This window comes from Pelobates fuscus, chromosome 4 (assembly GCF_036172605.1).
Source record: "Pelobates fuscus isolate aPelFus1 chromosome 4, aPelFus1.pri, whole genome shotgun sequence".
In the NCBI taxonomy this organism is placed as follows: Eukaryota; Metazoa; Chordata; class Amphibia; order Anura; family Pelobatidae; genus Pelobates; species Pelobates fuscus.
This window is the reverse complement of record NC_086320.1, coordinates 332,524,396-332,539,510: the sequence shown is the minus strand read 5'-3', so window position 1 is coordinate 332,539,510 and position 15,115 is coordinate 332,524,396. Positions and strand designations below refer to the sequence as shown.

Genomic DNA, 15,115 nt, shown 5'->3' with positions numbered 1-15,115 from the left:
AATAATATAAACAGTCAATCGGTGAATTTATAAGGCACTCTCTCTAGGCAGAGAATTCCATAAATTTATTGTTTAAATAATAAAAAAGCTTTTCTACTCTTATAATAAAATATACTCTAAATGAGGCAAAAAAGAGGTGGTTTACGTGGCATATACTCTAGATACAGTGGCTGTACAATCCACAAGTGAACTGCCAAGAGCAAGAGCCCATTCACAAATATATACAGTTTTGGTGACAGAAATTAATTAACTGAACACAAGATCAAGAACTGTGTTTATGTGTAGCTTAATTAAAACAGCTCATAATATAAATGGCATTGTCATTATCAAACTCTTATCACCTTCATCACAGTTGGTACCACCATAACCTGGAGCACATTCACAGACATTGGGTTTAACACACTTCCCACGATTCCTGCAATCCGGACGACACACAGCTGTGAAAGATCAAGTCTAATTATTAGGAGGAAAATTATTTCCAGCTGTAAACATTGAGGCAGACAAATTATTACTGTGTAGGAGTGCTTACCAGTCTGACAGTTATATCCAGAAAAGCCAGTCTTGCATTTGCAAACATTTGGTGCTGCACATTCCATATTTTGTCTGCATGGGTGCCGGCAAATTGCTACATCAAAGGAGGACAATTATTGTAAATTTTAAAGGTACATTGACAGAAAAAAATAAAGAAATATCTGACGAGAACACAGACATTCTGTATCTACACAACCATTTTCTAGGTCTCTGTAAATCACATATAAATTCCAAAAGCCATCAGGTGGTGCATGAAAAATATGCCAGGCATTAATTAATTAATCATGCAATAGTTCCCATAGCAACCATTAATATTTGCCAGTTAGTTTCCCTTAACCAGGATATTAGTGCTACAGAGTATCAAATAGCACTTTTAATGTGGTGCCCTGCACTAATACCTATATGCAGTGCTGGAAAATGGGCAGTTTGTCAATTGACAGTTTTCGACCCTATCCAATTCATACACTATTATACGTGAAAATAAAATGCCAAGTGTTATGTAATAATTTCTAATGGATAATCATCTGAATTTAGTCAAAGAAAATAAATTTTCAAATCAAACTAATTTTACACCAAATACCCTTCACCTGGTCTCTAATTCACAAAGCAGCAATCTTGTGCACGTTGATCATATATTCCCACTTTAGCGAGGAAGAATATTTGGAAACTAATCCTGGCGCATTTAATAAACAAAAGTTCACCTTCACCTTCCCCCAAGAATATGGAAAACTGGCCACCCCAAGGCATAGTTTAACACATTGGTTACAAAGAGGGTATCTACTCTGTAACTCTAACTGGTAAAAATACTTTTCCTAAATGAGTACGTAGAAAGAATACATTTTTTTACTAAATGTCACAAATTTAATCCATTAATATATTAGACTAATTAATATTGGCTTTTGTGAGTACTACCAAGCCAACAACTGTAAGCGATACATCTCTCTAAGGGATTTATTGAGGCATGCTTACCATAAAGTTCCGACTGCTGAGTTACATTTTTACCATGATGAAGTGACAGAGACAAGGAGGTATTATAAAGACCACAACAGCTGGTGTGCCAAAAGATATTAATCAACGAGTAACGTGACCGGACATTGTACTCAAATGCGAAGCAATTACAGTTGCAAGAAAAAGTAGGTGAACCCTTTGGAATGATATGGATTTCTGCACAAATTGGTCATAAAATGTGATCTGATCATCATCTAAGTCACAACAATAGACAATCACAGTCTGCTTAAACTAATAACACACAAAGAATGAAATGTTGCCATGTTTTTATTGAACACACCATGTAAACATCCACAGTGCAGGTGGAAAAAGTATGTGAACCCCTAGACTAATGACATCTCCAAGAGCTAATTGGAGTGAGATGTCAGCCACCTGGAGTCCAATCAATGAGATGAAATTGGAGGTGTTGGTTACAGCTGCCCTGCCCTATAAAAAACACACACCAGTTCTGGGTTTGCTTTTCACAAGAAGCATTGCCTGATGTGAATGATGCCTCGCACAAAAGAGCTCTCAGAAGACCTACGATTAAGAATTGTTGACTTGCATAAAGCTGGAAAGGGTTATAAAAGTATCTCCAAAAGCATTGCTGTTCATCAGTCCACGGTAAGACAAATTGTCTCTAAGTGGAGAAAGTTCAGCACTGCTGCTACTCTCCCTAGGAGTGGCCGTCCTGTAAAGATGTCTGCAAGAGCACAGCGCAGACTGCTCAATGAGGTGAAGAAGAATCCTAGAGTGTCAGCTAAAAACTTACAAAAGTCACTGGCAAATGCTAACATCCCTGTTAGCGAATCTACAATACGTAAAACACTAAACAAGAATGGATTTCATGGGAGGATACCACAGAGGAAGCCACTTCTGTCCAAACAAAACATTGCTGCACGTTTACAGTTTGCACAAGAGCACCTGGATGTTCCACAGCAGTACTGGCAAAATGTTCTGTGGACAGATGAAACCAAAGTTGAGTTGTTTGGAAGAAACACACAACACTATGTGTGGCAAAAAAGAGGCACAGCACACCAACATCTAAACCTCATCCCAACTGTGAAGTATGGTGGTGGGGGCAGCATGGTTTGGGGCTGCTTTGCTGCATCAGGGCCTGGACGGATTGCTATCATCGAAGGAAAAATTAATTCCCAAGTTTATCAAGACATTTTGCAGGAGAACTTAAGGCCATCTGTCTACCAGCTGAAGCTCAACAGAAGATGGGTGTTGCAACAGGACAATGACCCAACAACAGAAGATGGGTGTTGCAACAGGACAATGACTCAACAACAGAATGGCTTAAACAGAAGAAAATACGCCTTCTGAAGTGGCCCAGTCAGAGTCCTGACCTCAACCCGATTGAGATGCTGTGGCATGACCTCAAGAAAGCGATGCACACCAGACATCCCAAGAATATTGCTGAACTGAAACAGTTCTGTAAAGAGGAATGGTCAAGAATTACTCCTGACCGTTGTGCACGTCTGATCTGCAACTACGGGAAACATTTGGTTGATGTTATTGCTGCCAAAGGAGGTTCAACCAGTTATTAAATCCAAGGGTTCACATACTTTTTCCACCTGCACTGTGAATGTTTACATGGTGTGTTCAAAAAAAACATGGCAACATTTCATTCTTTGTGTGTTATTAGTTTAAGCAGACTGTGATTGTCTATTGTTGTGACTTAGATGATGATCAGATCACATTTTATGACCAATTTGTGCAGAAATCCATATCATTCCAAAGGGTTCACATATTTTTTCTTGCAACTGTATATGAATGCATGTCTTATTATATTGTATTATCTTATTGTGTATATTTCTCCTTTTACACATTTTTTTATATTGGCTTCAAGGTAAACTTTGCATGTCATATAAATCTCTACCATGAAAATTAGACCGTGTTTTTTATCTATACATTTGCAATCTACTCAAAGTATTACATTTTGATCACACTATACCTTTGCAGGTAACTCCATCTCCATAGTAGCCATAAGGACATCTTCCGCACTTAAAGCCTCCATCTTGACTCGGTTCACAAGTAACTCCAAGGAAACAGGGAGAATCAGCACAAGTTAACCTTGCAGGAGCCACTGTATATGCACTTTTCAACTCGCCTTTGTGGTTTGTTCTGTTTAAGGTGTTGTAAAAATCTTCCTTAAGTGCTGTAAAAGGTGATTTGGAATTGGTAACTATATTCTGATCAATGAGTTCTTCGCTTTTCTTACTTAAAGCATCCTTTGCTGTCCTTCCTGTCAGTGTGGATATGTGTTTGGAGTTGCTGGTCCTAATCGGTGGAGAAGGGTATATGTTTGAGTTGCTTCCTCTGTGAGTTGATCTTAGTAGATGATTTGTAAGCCAGGCCGTATGAGCTTGTTTTGAAGTTGTTCGGCGACCATTCAGTAATGTTGACAAAGTTCTTTTGGAGGCATTAACTGTTAGAACTGATGGACCATTCCAAGTTGTTTTTACGGTGATGCTTTCTGTCCTAACAGCGACAGTTGGAATAGAATCACCAAAAGTGATCATTGGCTGGTTAGTAGGCTTTGTTGAAGATCCTGAGTTGTGTACAAACAAAAATTGGAAAACTTTATTGGTACAACCAATTACTGGTAATTACTGCCAATTAAGAAAGTACGGAGACAGTTGAACATACTTTATATTACTTTGGTGACTGCAGATGCAAATTATGCAAATTTTTTGTCAATTTACTCATTTAGATCTTTTTGTTCAATCAAAACATATAAATGATAGAAAGCAGAGAGAGTATGTTCATAGTTGTTACTATTAATCAACATGTCATTAGTTGACCAGCATGAATACTGGGATGGCACAATAATATATTGCCTTTTTCAGCCTGCCCTGCTAGACTACTTTTGCCTACTTGTTCTTTTGGATCTCATTATGCACATTCCAAGCATTTTTTTTAAATCTTCATAAGAATATATCATGTAGGGTACACACTTGAGTAGGAAGTGTATACAAATTACTGCAAATTACTGCATTGTATATATCCTTCAGAAAACCAAACAAAAGTTCTGCCTGTGTGTATATTTTTCAGAAAGGGTATAAAGGCATAGGTGACAAGGACACTTATTACAAATAAGAGACAAGATCACTTTGCACATGGCTTTTAAAGACTCTCTAGGAAGATTTAGAAGTCAGGGTGAGAATTAGAAAGAAATCTCCAGGGGATTTCTTTTGAATACTTGTTTGGGTAGATTTTGCAGACATTCACTGTTTAAACTACATCCCCGCAATGTGTATTTTTCACTAACTATTATGAGCGCCCCTCATGAAACCTGCATATGGCAAACATTGCTATTTTTCTAATTTGCTCTGCTCTAAACTGATAGTATGGAACTGTTTTCATTGACTTCAAAGAGATCACTAAAATATTCTTCTGTCCTAATACTGTGATAATCCTCTTTGAAGATTAGCCATACCTTTGATCAAAACAGGATCACAACCCATGATATCATCTGAACTGCTTACAATTTATTAAAGGGACACTAGGGCTACTAAAACTATTTTAATGCAGTTGAGGTTTTTGCCTCATCAATATGCTGTATTGTTTGTGCTTACTCAAACAGGGATAGTATTTTGGGTTGGTTTTTTTGCAAAAAAATAACCAAAAAATGTTTTTCAGTTTGCTGTGCAGCCTGTCAGAAAAAAATGGAAAGACAAATAAATGTATAATTTCATTTTATCCTGATGTCTTCCTTTTAAACATAGCGAGAAACCTAAGTAAGGTTTGCATTAGAGTTTTACAGGATACACAACAGCTAAAAATGACATTAACTTACAAGGCACGTAAAATAGGGTTTCATCAGATTCATTATTGTTGACTCTTGTCAATGGCGATGATGTACAAAGAAGTGATGTTGTAGCATAATAGACATGAGGCCGATAGAATACATTGCTGTGTTCTATTTGTGGTGGAACATGTAGTGAAACGTATAATTCCATATAAACAGATGTAGCCAGCATTAAATCAAATATAGTACAATATATGTCAAATATGTTGTAAAATTATCAGTACTCTATGCACAAACAAGAATAACCCGAACAGCTGTTTTCATTATATAATATTAGACATGTGTTGCTCAGGAACATCAATGTTCCATATAATGTCAAATTGAGCTTTCATAACTCCACACATGGAGCTCTGTTGTGCTTGAGCAAGCTTGGCAGAGAGCATACAGTCTGGAGAAATATAATACATATTTGAATGTAAACATAAAGGAAAACTATAGGGTCAGGAACACAAACATGTATTCCTGACCCTATATTGTTAAAAACACCATCTAGTCGTCCCCTCTCCCCTCCCCCCTCCCCTTTTGCCCCTGTTATTATAGTAAGATCATAGTTTTTTCCACTCTGCTGCTGGTTCTGCCCTGATCTACCTATTTGGCTGAAATGATCAGAAATGGAGAGCTGAGGCAATCACAATCATTTTATATAGGCCTGTCAAGGAGGCAGATCATGGGCAGATCCAGCACAGGTCAAACACAGCCCTGGCAAATCAGCATCTCCTCATAGAGATGAATTGAATCAATACATCTCTATGAGGAATATTCAGTGTCTCCATGCAGAGGGTGGAGATACTGAATGGCAGTGCTGTAGAGTGTGCAGCACTGCCCCAGGAAGCACCTCTAGTACCCACTGGAGGTATCCCTATGGAGCAATGTAAACACTGCATTTTCTCTGAAAAAGTCTGAAGGGACTGATTATACTCACCAGAACAAATTCAATAAACTGTAGTTGTTCTGGTGACTACAGTGTCCCTTTAACTGGACTTGTAGCTTCACAAAAAGCATCCACAACAATGTGGACTTTCCAGTAGGAGACATCATTTTGTGGAGTCCACATACCCACAGATTTGACACATAAGCCAAAGTGAAACAGAGCAAAGTAAGATGAAGCACCATGGAATCCAATACTTCCAATTCTGACAGTACTGACACAATCGACAAGCTGCACATGTGCAAAATATGCAAAACAAAAACCCACTACTGCTGCATCAGTGTAAAAGTAAAAAAAAAAATAAGCTAACGAGGTCCAATTATTATCTATTTGGACAGTATTACTCTTATGCTGCAATTAAGTATTTTTTCATCCTTTAAATGTTTGCTGACTGACACCTGTATGAGGTCATTGAGCAATGTAATTACACTTCCTGCAATTTACCCAGCACTCACACATTGAAGATGTGGTTAATACTATATTCATACTAATTAGGTAATTTTCCATATACAAAGGTTTTAGTTTGTTTTCTTTAGAATAAAAAACATGGTATCATTAAGTTTTCTTTAAACTTTGGAATGTTGGAGGACATAAAAAAAACCCTAGAGAATTATCATTATGATGTTCATTATTGTGCTTTAAATAATACTCACCTGATAAAGTTTTAAAAACATCCTTATTATATTTGTCATGCCCTCCAAACCTTCTGGCATTGTCTTCATAATCCTCTGTAAAGGCCTCAGGAAGTAAAGCTGGTGGCATCTGAGTGGTCAAAAATATTTGGACTGCATAAAATAAAAGTAAAATAATTAAAATAGTTTGGGAATTATATACTAAAATCAGGTTTACATAATGACATTTCTTAATTCTAAAAGCAACACTCCAATAAAAAAAAATATATATTTTTTTTAATTGGAGGGTTTCTACCTGTATTTATAATAAAAGCATTGAAAGGGTTTAATATCAAGTAAGTTCGCTCTAACACTGGGATAGTCTTCTCAATGCAGCTCTTATCTGCCTGTGAAGTCATCATTGCGAATTTGCGTCCACACAGAGAAGCTTTGGGACCCATAGCGCAAATTGTCATAATTCGTCAACCATGTTTTTCAAAGTAAAACACTGAAACCACTGAGAAGCATTTACTTGGAATTTGAACACCTAGAGAACTTCAGCAAGTTGATGGGCTTTAGAGGACTGCAATGTCCCTTTAGGTACTCTCTTCATGGTTTTTTTTCTCTGTAACTGTGCCCTTTCTGTTATACATAACAACAACAGGACCATGAAGAAAATCATAAAGAATCCCTCCTCTATGTGCTCTGTGTTACGTCATTGGATAAAACAATGAATGACTCTCCACTACCTGGTGTACAGAAGGCTACTACATGTGTCCCAAGCAGTCAGACAGGTCAACTGCTGTCTGTGGAAAAAAATTAACTTATACTGGAAAGAGGAGGATTGACAAGAACCAAAAAACAGATATATGACGACTGGAATGGCAATGACCACAACAACTTTTACAGGTAACTTATATTCCTCATGCTGAAGATATTTCTACATTCCCAAAAATTAACAACACTGCAAAACACGTTGCACATAATGACAGTTTTATGTTATGTATTCTAAGTGTACTTTATTTTGTATTTTAGAGGGACCGTAAAATCTGTCCCTGCAGGCTGAGCATTGTCTTTTCTGAGAAAGGCAGTGTTTACACTACTGCCTATGGCCTCTTCTAGGGCTTAGCTCAGACAGAAAGAAGTGGCTAAACTGTTTAAAGTGTAAAAAAAAAAGAATCTTGCAAGATAATTAAAATACACAGTTAGAGTGCAGCTTAGACTGTAGTTTCAGATAGAACCTCTCTCTCACCAGGAAGAAACTCAACCAATCAGTAACATCTCATTCCATTTGATGGGATCTGATCTCATCCAATAAATGACCATCCATAAGGACTTTATTAATAAGTAGTTTATTCACCAGCAGTAGTTGTATTTATCACACCGGATGGTAAGGTGGAGTCACTCTATAAACTGGTAGCAGCCATACTACTGTAGTATTCATATACAGCCCTGTCAGATTTGTCTTGTGTGTTATTTCCTAAAATTCTATGACTCAGTAGTAGTATTACGATAACAAGCTTATATGCAGTTATGCAGATTTTAAATAGTTGTTCTACTACATTTAGATAATATAGTTACCACATGTGATCCCATCTCCTTCATAGCCTTTTGGACACTGGCTGCATGTATATGAACCAAAGGTATTAGTACAAGTTACTCCTGGAAAACAAGGACTGGTCGAGCACTCATTAACATCTTCTTGACATGTTACTCCTAAAAGGCAAATATTGGTATACTAATGAATGAAAGAAAAAAAAAAACCTCAATACTCTTATTACCATCATGGAATACAACTATACACGAGCTTGTTATTTCAATGGCCAGATCATTCTTTTAGAATTCCGTACATCAACACTAACCTTTCAAATCCAATCTAAATCCTATATTAATATTATCCTAGGCTAATATTATCATGTAACATGAAAGATACAAAATGCAAAGCATGTTTTGGGGCAAAATAATGGCATTTCAGGATTAAGAATTTATTCACGAATCACTCAATCTTCAATTTTGATGTCTCTAGACACTGTTTTCTCATAAAACAGGGTTCTTTATTATGAATCCTGGATCACTATGTTTTATACTAAAAGTGAATCAGTGACAATCAATGACAACACAAAAGAGAAGTGTCTATGTCAGAACACCTGTTCTAATCGTGGTTTTGTTTGTGATTGTTATTCATTTAATATACTGTTTGTTTAAACTATTGCAACTTCAAGCTAGAAGTGGTTTAACATTTGCATAAATACAATTTTCATGTTTTTTTATTCAGTAAATGCTATATGCTATAGTTCTATGTAATATTAATTTACTACAGTGGGATGGGGTTTCCATATACAGGTGATACTCAAAAAATTAGAATATCGTGCAAAAGTTCATTTATTTCAGTAATGCAACGTAAAAGGAGAAACTAATATATGAGTTAGGCGCATTACATGCAAAGCAAGATAGTTCAAGCCGTGATTTGTCATAAGTGCGATGATTATGGCTTACAGCTCATGAAAACCCCAAATCCACAATCTCAGTAAATTAGAATATTACATGCAATCAATAAAACAAGGAGTGTACATAGAACAATATCGGACCTCTGAAAAGTATAAGCATGCATATGGACTCAGTACTTGGTTTGGGCCCCTTTTGCAGCAATTACTGCCTCAATGCGGCGTGGCATGGAAGCTATCAGCCTGTGGCACTACTGAGGTGTTATGGAAGACCAGGATGCTTCAATAGCAGCCTTCAGCTCTTCTGCATTGTTCGGTCTCATGTCTCTCATCTTTCTCTTGACAATGCCCCTTAGATTCTCTATAGGTTCAGGTCAGGCGAGTTTGCTGACCAATTAAGCACAGTAATCCCACGGTCAGGGCCGGACTGGGAAAAAAATTCGGCCCAGGCATTTTTTTACCACAGAGGCCCACTAAGAAGGGGGCGGGACAGAGAGGGTGTGTTTTGTCATCACTAATGACAAACACGTGGTTCAATGCTCTTCCAGGGCAGACCATGCGCAGAACTCTGCTAAAGAGCTCTAGCATGAGAAAAAAGCCCTGTATTTGTTCTGCACAGCGCAAGCAAATTTAGAGACAAGTTTCCTTGCAACTTGTCTCTGGTGTCTCTATAATTGGATACCAGGAGACAAAAATGCCAGGAAAGAGTATTGTGCATGTGTTTGGAGCCTGCTTGTGGTATTGTGTGTGTGCAGATTGAGCTGATTGTGGTGTGGTATTGTGTTATAAGGTTGGTTTTAGGCGTGTTGTGTTTGTGGTGTAATGTAATGCATATGTGGCTAGGGGCTGTAGAGAATGTGTGTATAGGGGATGTAGCAAGAGTGTGCATGCAGGCTATAGTGTGTGTGTATAAGTGATGTAGTGTTTGTAGAGATTGTGTGTTTAGGAGTGTAGTATGTGTTTGCTTACAAGGAATCTAGTGTGTGTGTATATATATATATATATATATATATATGTTTGGAAGTATTGTGTATGTGTGTGGTGCAGTGTGTCGGGGGGATTCTGTGTGTATGTGAGGGGTGCAGTATGTGTGTGTGAGGTGTGATGTGTGTGAGGGTGCTGTGTGTGATTGATTTGTGTGAGGGTGCTGTGTGATGTGTGTGTGGGTGCTGTGGGTGATTTGTGTGTGTGGGTGCTGTGGATGATGTGTGTGTGAGAGTGATGTGTGTGATGTGTGTGTGAGAGGGTGCTGTGTGTGATGTGTGTGTGAGAGTGCTGTGTGTGAGAGTGCTGAGTGTGAGAGTGCTGTGTGTGAGAGTGCTGAGTGTGATGTGTGTGAGAGTGCTGAGTGTGATAGTGCTGTGGATGATGTGTGTGAGAGTGCTCTGTATACATGTTAGAAGGGATTGTGTGTGTTTGGGGGGGTAAATAAAAACAAAAAAAAATAAGTAATGTATGTCCCCCCCTCCCTTCTTACCTTTTAGCCTGGGAGGGGGGGTCCGGCACGCTGGTGAGTGGGAGGGGGGTTCAAGCACTCTGCCATCCATCCCTGGTGGTCCAGCGGTAAGTGACCTCTAGCCTGCGGGCTAGGGTTCACTCTCGCGAGATCCGGTCATTGCCATGGCAAGGCTCCGGATCTCACGAGAGGAACCCAGCGGAGCTGCAAGATAGAGCTCCGCCGGGTTCCTCTGCTGGCAGGCTGGCTCCCTCCCTCTCTCCCTGCCGGCGTCCGCCTTTGACAGCATGTGGGCCGGTGAGGGAGATCTTTGATCTCCCCACCGGCCCTCCATGGAATACAGCGGGGCCAGTGCTAGGATAGTGCCGGCCCTGCAGGGGCCGGCCGGGGAGATCCTGTGATCTCCCTGCCGGCCTCGGCCCACGGCCACCGCGGCCCACCGGGCATTTGCCCGGTGTGCCCAATGGCCAGTCCGGGCCTGCCTACGGTCATTGAACCAGGCTTTGGTGCTTTTGGCAGTGTTGGCAGGTGCCAAGTCCTGCTGGAAAATTAAGTCTTATCCCCATAAAGCTCGTCTGCGGAAGGAAGCAGGAAGTGCTCCAAAATCTCCTGGTAGACGGCTGCGTTGACCCTGGACTTAATGAAGCACAGTGGACCAACACCAGATTACATGGCTCCCCAAATCAATACAGACTGTGGAAACTTCACACTGGACTTCAAGCAACTTGCAGTGTGTGCCTCTCCATACTTCCTCCAGACTCTGGGTCCTTGGTTTCCAAATGAGAAGCAAACTTTGTTCTCATCAGAAAAGAGGACTTTGGACCACTGAGCAACAGACCAGGTCTGTTTTTCTTTAGCCCAGGTAAGACGCTTCTGACGTTGTTTTTTGTTCAGGAGCGGCTTGTCAAGAGGAATACGACATCTGAAGCCCATGTCCAGGATTCGTCTGTGTGTGGTGGCTCTTGATGCACTGACTCCAGCCTCAGTCCACTCCTTGTGAAAGTCCACAACACTTTTGAATAGCCTTTTCCTGACAATCCTCTCCAGGCTGCGGTCATCCCTGCTGCTTGTGCACCTTTTTCTTCCACACTTTTCCCTTCCACATAACTTTCTATTAACCCCTTAACGCCGTTACGGCGTTCTATGCCGTCGCGGCTTTAAAGGGCTTTAAAGCCGTTGCGGCGGCATAGAACGCCGTAACGGCTTGCAGCCCCTGGAGGTCTGGCGTACTCACCTCTGCCGCGATCCTCTTCTGGGGGGCTGCCTGAGAGCCCAGGCAGCCCCCCTCCGGCAAATGAGGCCCCCGGGGGCCATGTGATCGCTCTCAAAGAGCGATCACATGGCCCCCTATAGCTGGCTATGGATCTGCCAGCAGGGGGGTGTTTAAAATATTAGACAGTCCCTCTGCTGGTAGGTAGTGTAAAAAAATAAATAATTAACATGTTATAAAATAAATTAAATACCTTTTTATATATATAATATATGTATATATATTATATATATAATATATATACATATTATATATATGTAACGTCATACGTAATGTATTTTAATATTAATATTAGTATATATATTAGTATTAAAATACACTTAGAATGACGTTACATATATTTAATATGTATATATAGTATATATATAATAGATCTACATATATATATATTATATATATATACACGTATAATTACAATAATAAATACATAAAATAATTAAATAAATAAATAAAATATTGAAACAAAATTTAAAATAAATTATATATTCATATGTAATTTCATTCTAACTGTATTTTGTTATTAATATATATATATTGGAAATTGAATACACTTAGAATGACATTCTATATATATCTATCTATATATAAAATACAAATAACCGCAAATATATATATAGAGATAAATACATATAATTACATAAAAGATTACATTAGTATACACGTAGAATTTAAATACCTATAAATGCATATATATTAAAATTCTACGTGTATATTTAAGTAATTTTTAAACATAATTATGTCATTTGATTAATTAAAATTTGATTGACATGCCTGACAACACAGGGAGAAAGTGCAGAGAATTTAATTCGCAAGCATTATATTTGACCCTGTAACTCTCCAAGACACCATAAAACCTGTATATAGGGGGTACTGTTTTACTTGGGAGACTTTGCTGAACTCAAATATTAGTGTTTAAAACTGGTAAATTGTATTACAACGATGATATTTTAAGTAAAAGTTATGTTTTTTGCATTTTTTTACAAACAAACGGCACTTTTATGGACTATATTATTGTTGTAATATGTTTTACTGTTTTAAAACACTAATATTTGTGTTTAGTGAAATCTCCCGAGAATAACAGTACCCCCCATGTACAGGTTTTATGGTGTTTTGGAAAGTTAGAGAGTCACATATAAGGCTTGCATTTCATTTTTTTGACATTGAAATTTGCCAGATTAGTTGCCTTTGAGACCGTATGGTAGCCCAGGAATAAGAATTACCCCCATGATGGCATACCATTTGCAAAAATAGACAACCCAAGGTATTGCAAATGTGGTATGTCCAGTCATTTTTAGTAGCCACTTAGTCACAAACACTGGCCAAATATTAGTTTTTTGCTTTTTTCACACAAACACAAATATGAACGCTAACTTTGGCCAGTGTTTGTGACTAAGTGGCTACTAAAAAGACTAAACATACCCCACGTTCAATACCTTGGGTTGTCTACTTTTTCAAATGGTATGCCATTATGGGGGTAATTCTCATTCCTGGGCTACCACACCGTCTCAAAGGTAACATTACTAATCTGGCAAATTTCAATTTGAAAATGGAACGTTCTATATTTGACCCTGTAACTTTCCAAAACACCATAAAACCTGTTAATGGGGGGTACTGTTGTACTCGTGAGACATCGCTGATTACAAATATGTGCATTTTGTTGCAGTAAAACCTAACAGTATTATGACATTTACAGCTAAAATATGAGGCGGAACTACAAATTAAAAAAAAAAAAAAAATTCTCCGTTTTTTTTCATTTTATTCATAATAAATTGTTTCATATATAAATATTTTATATGAAATGAAAGCCCTGTTTCTCCTGAACAAAATGATATATAATAAGTGTGGGTGCATTTAATATGAAAGAGGTGAATTACGGTTGAACAGACATATAGCGCAAATTCCAGTTTTTGTTTACGTTTTGTTTTGATCAGAACGTGTACAATTGACTCCGTCCTGAAGGGGTTAATGTGCTTTGATACAGCACTTTGGAACATCCAACTTCCTTCGCAATTACCTTTTGAGGCTTTCCCTCCTTATGGAGGGTGTCAATAATGATTTTCTGCACAACTGTCAGGTCAGTTCCCCATGATTGTGATTCCTACTGAACCAGACTGAGAGACCATTTAAAGGCTCAGAAACCGTTTGAAGGTGTTATGGCCAGTGGCGGATCCAGAAGCTAATCTCGGGAGGGGCACTGGCAGATTATTTTAAGAAACAATCCAGGCACAATAACCACTACAGCTCTCTGTAGTGGTTTTGGTGCCAGGAGTTGCTGTGGCGCCCTCCCAGAGTAAGTAGTCAAACTGTTTAAAAAAATGTTTGATAACTTACCCATGTCTGCCGGGATAGGGGTTGTAGTGTGTATGTGTGTGAGGGGTGCAGTGTGTGTGAGGGTCGCAGTATGTGTATGAAGGGGTAGTGCGTGTGTGAGAGGGGTGCAGTGTATGTATGGGGTAGCAATATGTATATTGGGAGCAGTGTGTTTGTGTGTAAATGGTGCAGTGTGTGTATTGGGAGCAGTGTGTTTGTGCGTGAGTGGCGCAGTGTGTTTTTGTGTGAGGGGTGCTGTGTGTGTGTATGGGGGGCAGTGAGTGTATTGGGGGCTATGTGTAAGGGGGGCTGTGTGTGTGTGTGTAAGGGGGGCTATGTATGTAAGGGGGGGCTGTGTGTGTAAGAGGGGGGCTGTGTGTGTAAGGGGGGGCTGTGTGTGTAAGGGGGGGCTGTGTGTGTAAGGGGGGGCTGTGTGTGTAAGGGGGGGCTGTGTGTGTAAGGGGGAGCTGTGTGTGTAAGGGGGGGCTGTGTGTGTAAGGGGGGGCTGTGTGTGTAAGGGGGGGCTGTGTGTGTAAGGGGGGCTGTGTGTGTAAGGGGGGCTGTGTGTGTAAGAGGGGGCTGTGTATGTAAGGGGGGTGTGGGTAAGGGGGGGGGGACTGTTTATGTAAGGGGGGACTGTTTATGTAAGGGGGGGCTGTGTATGTAAGAGGGGGGCTGTGTAGGTAAGAGGGGGGGGCTGTGTAGGTAAGGGGGGGCTGTGTAGGTAAGGGGGGGGCTGTGTAGGTAAGGGGGGGGCTGTG

At 39.4% G+C, this 15,115-nt stretch overlaps 1 protein-coding gene across 1 annotated transcript in view; it reads right to left on the bottom strand.

Annotated features, from left to right (window-relative positions):
• The window catches only part of VWDE (von Willebrand factor D and EGF domains), a 103,580-nt gene that overhangs the window by 23,510 nt on the left and 64,955 nt on the right, over positions 1-15,115 (bottom strand). Inside the window, exons 19-23 of the mRNA XM_063452412.1 lie at positions 8,456-8,590; positions 6,917-7,048; positions 3,479-4,075; positions 530-625; positions 342-437 (exon numbers count right to left, since the gene is read on the bottom strand). Coding sequence (XP_063308482.1) covers positions 342-437; positions 530-625; positions 3,479-4,075; positions 6,917-7,048; positions 8,456-8,590 — 1,056 coding nt within the window. The remainder of the gene's footprint in view (positions 1-341; positions 438-529; positions 626-3,478; positions 4,076-6,916; positions 7,049-8,455; positions 8,591-15,115) is intronic.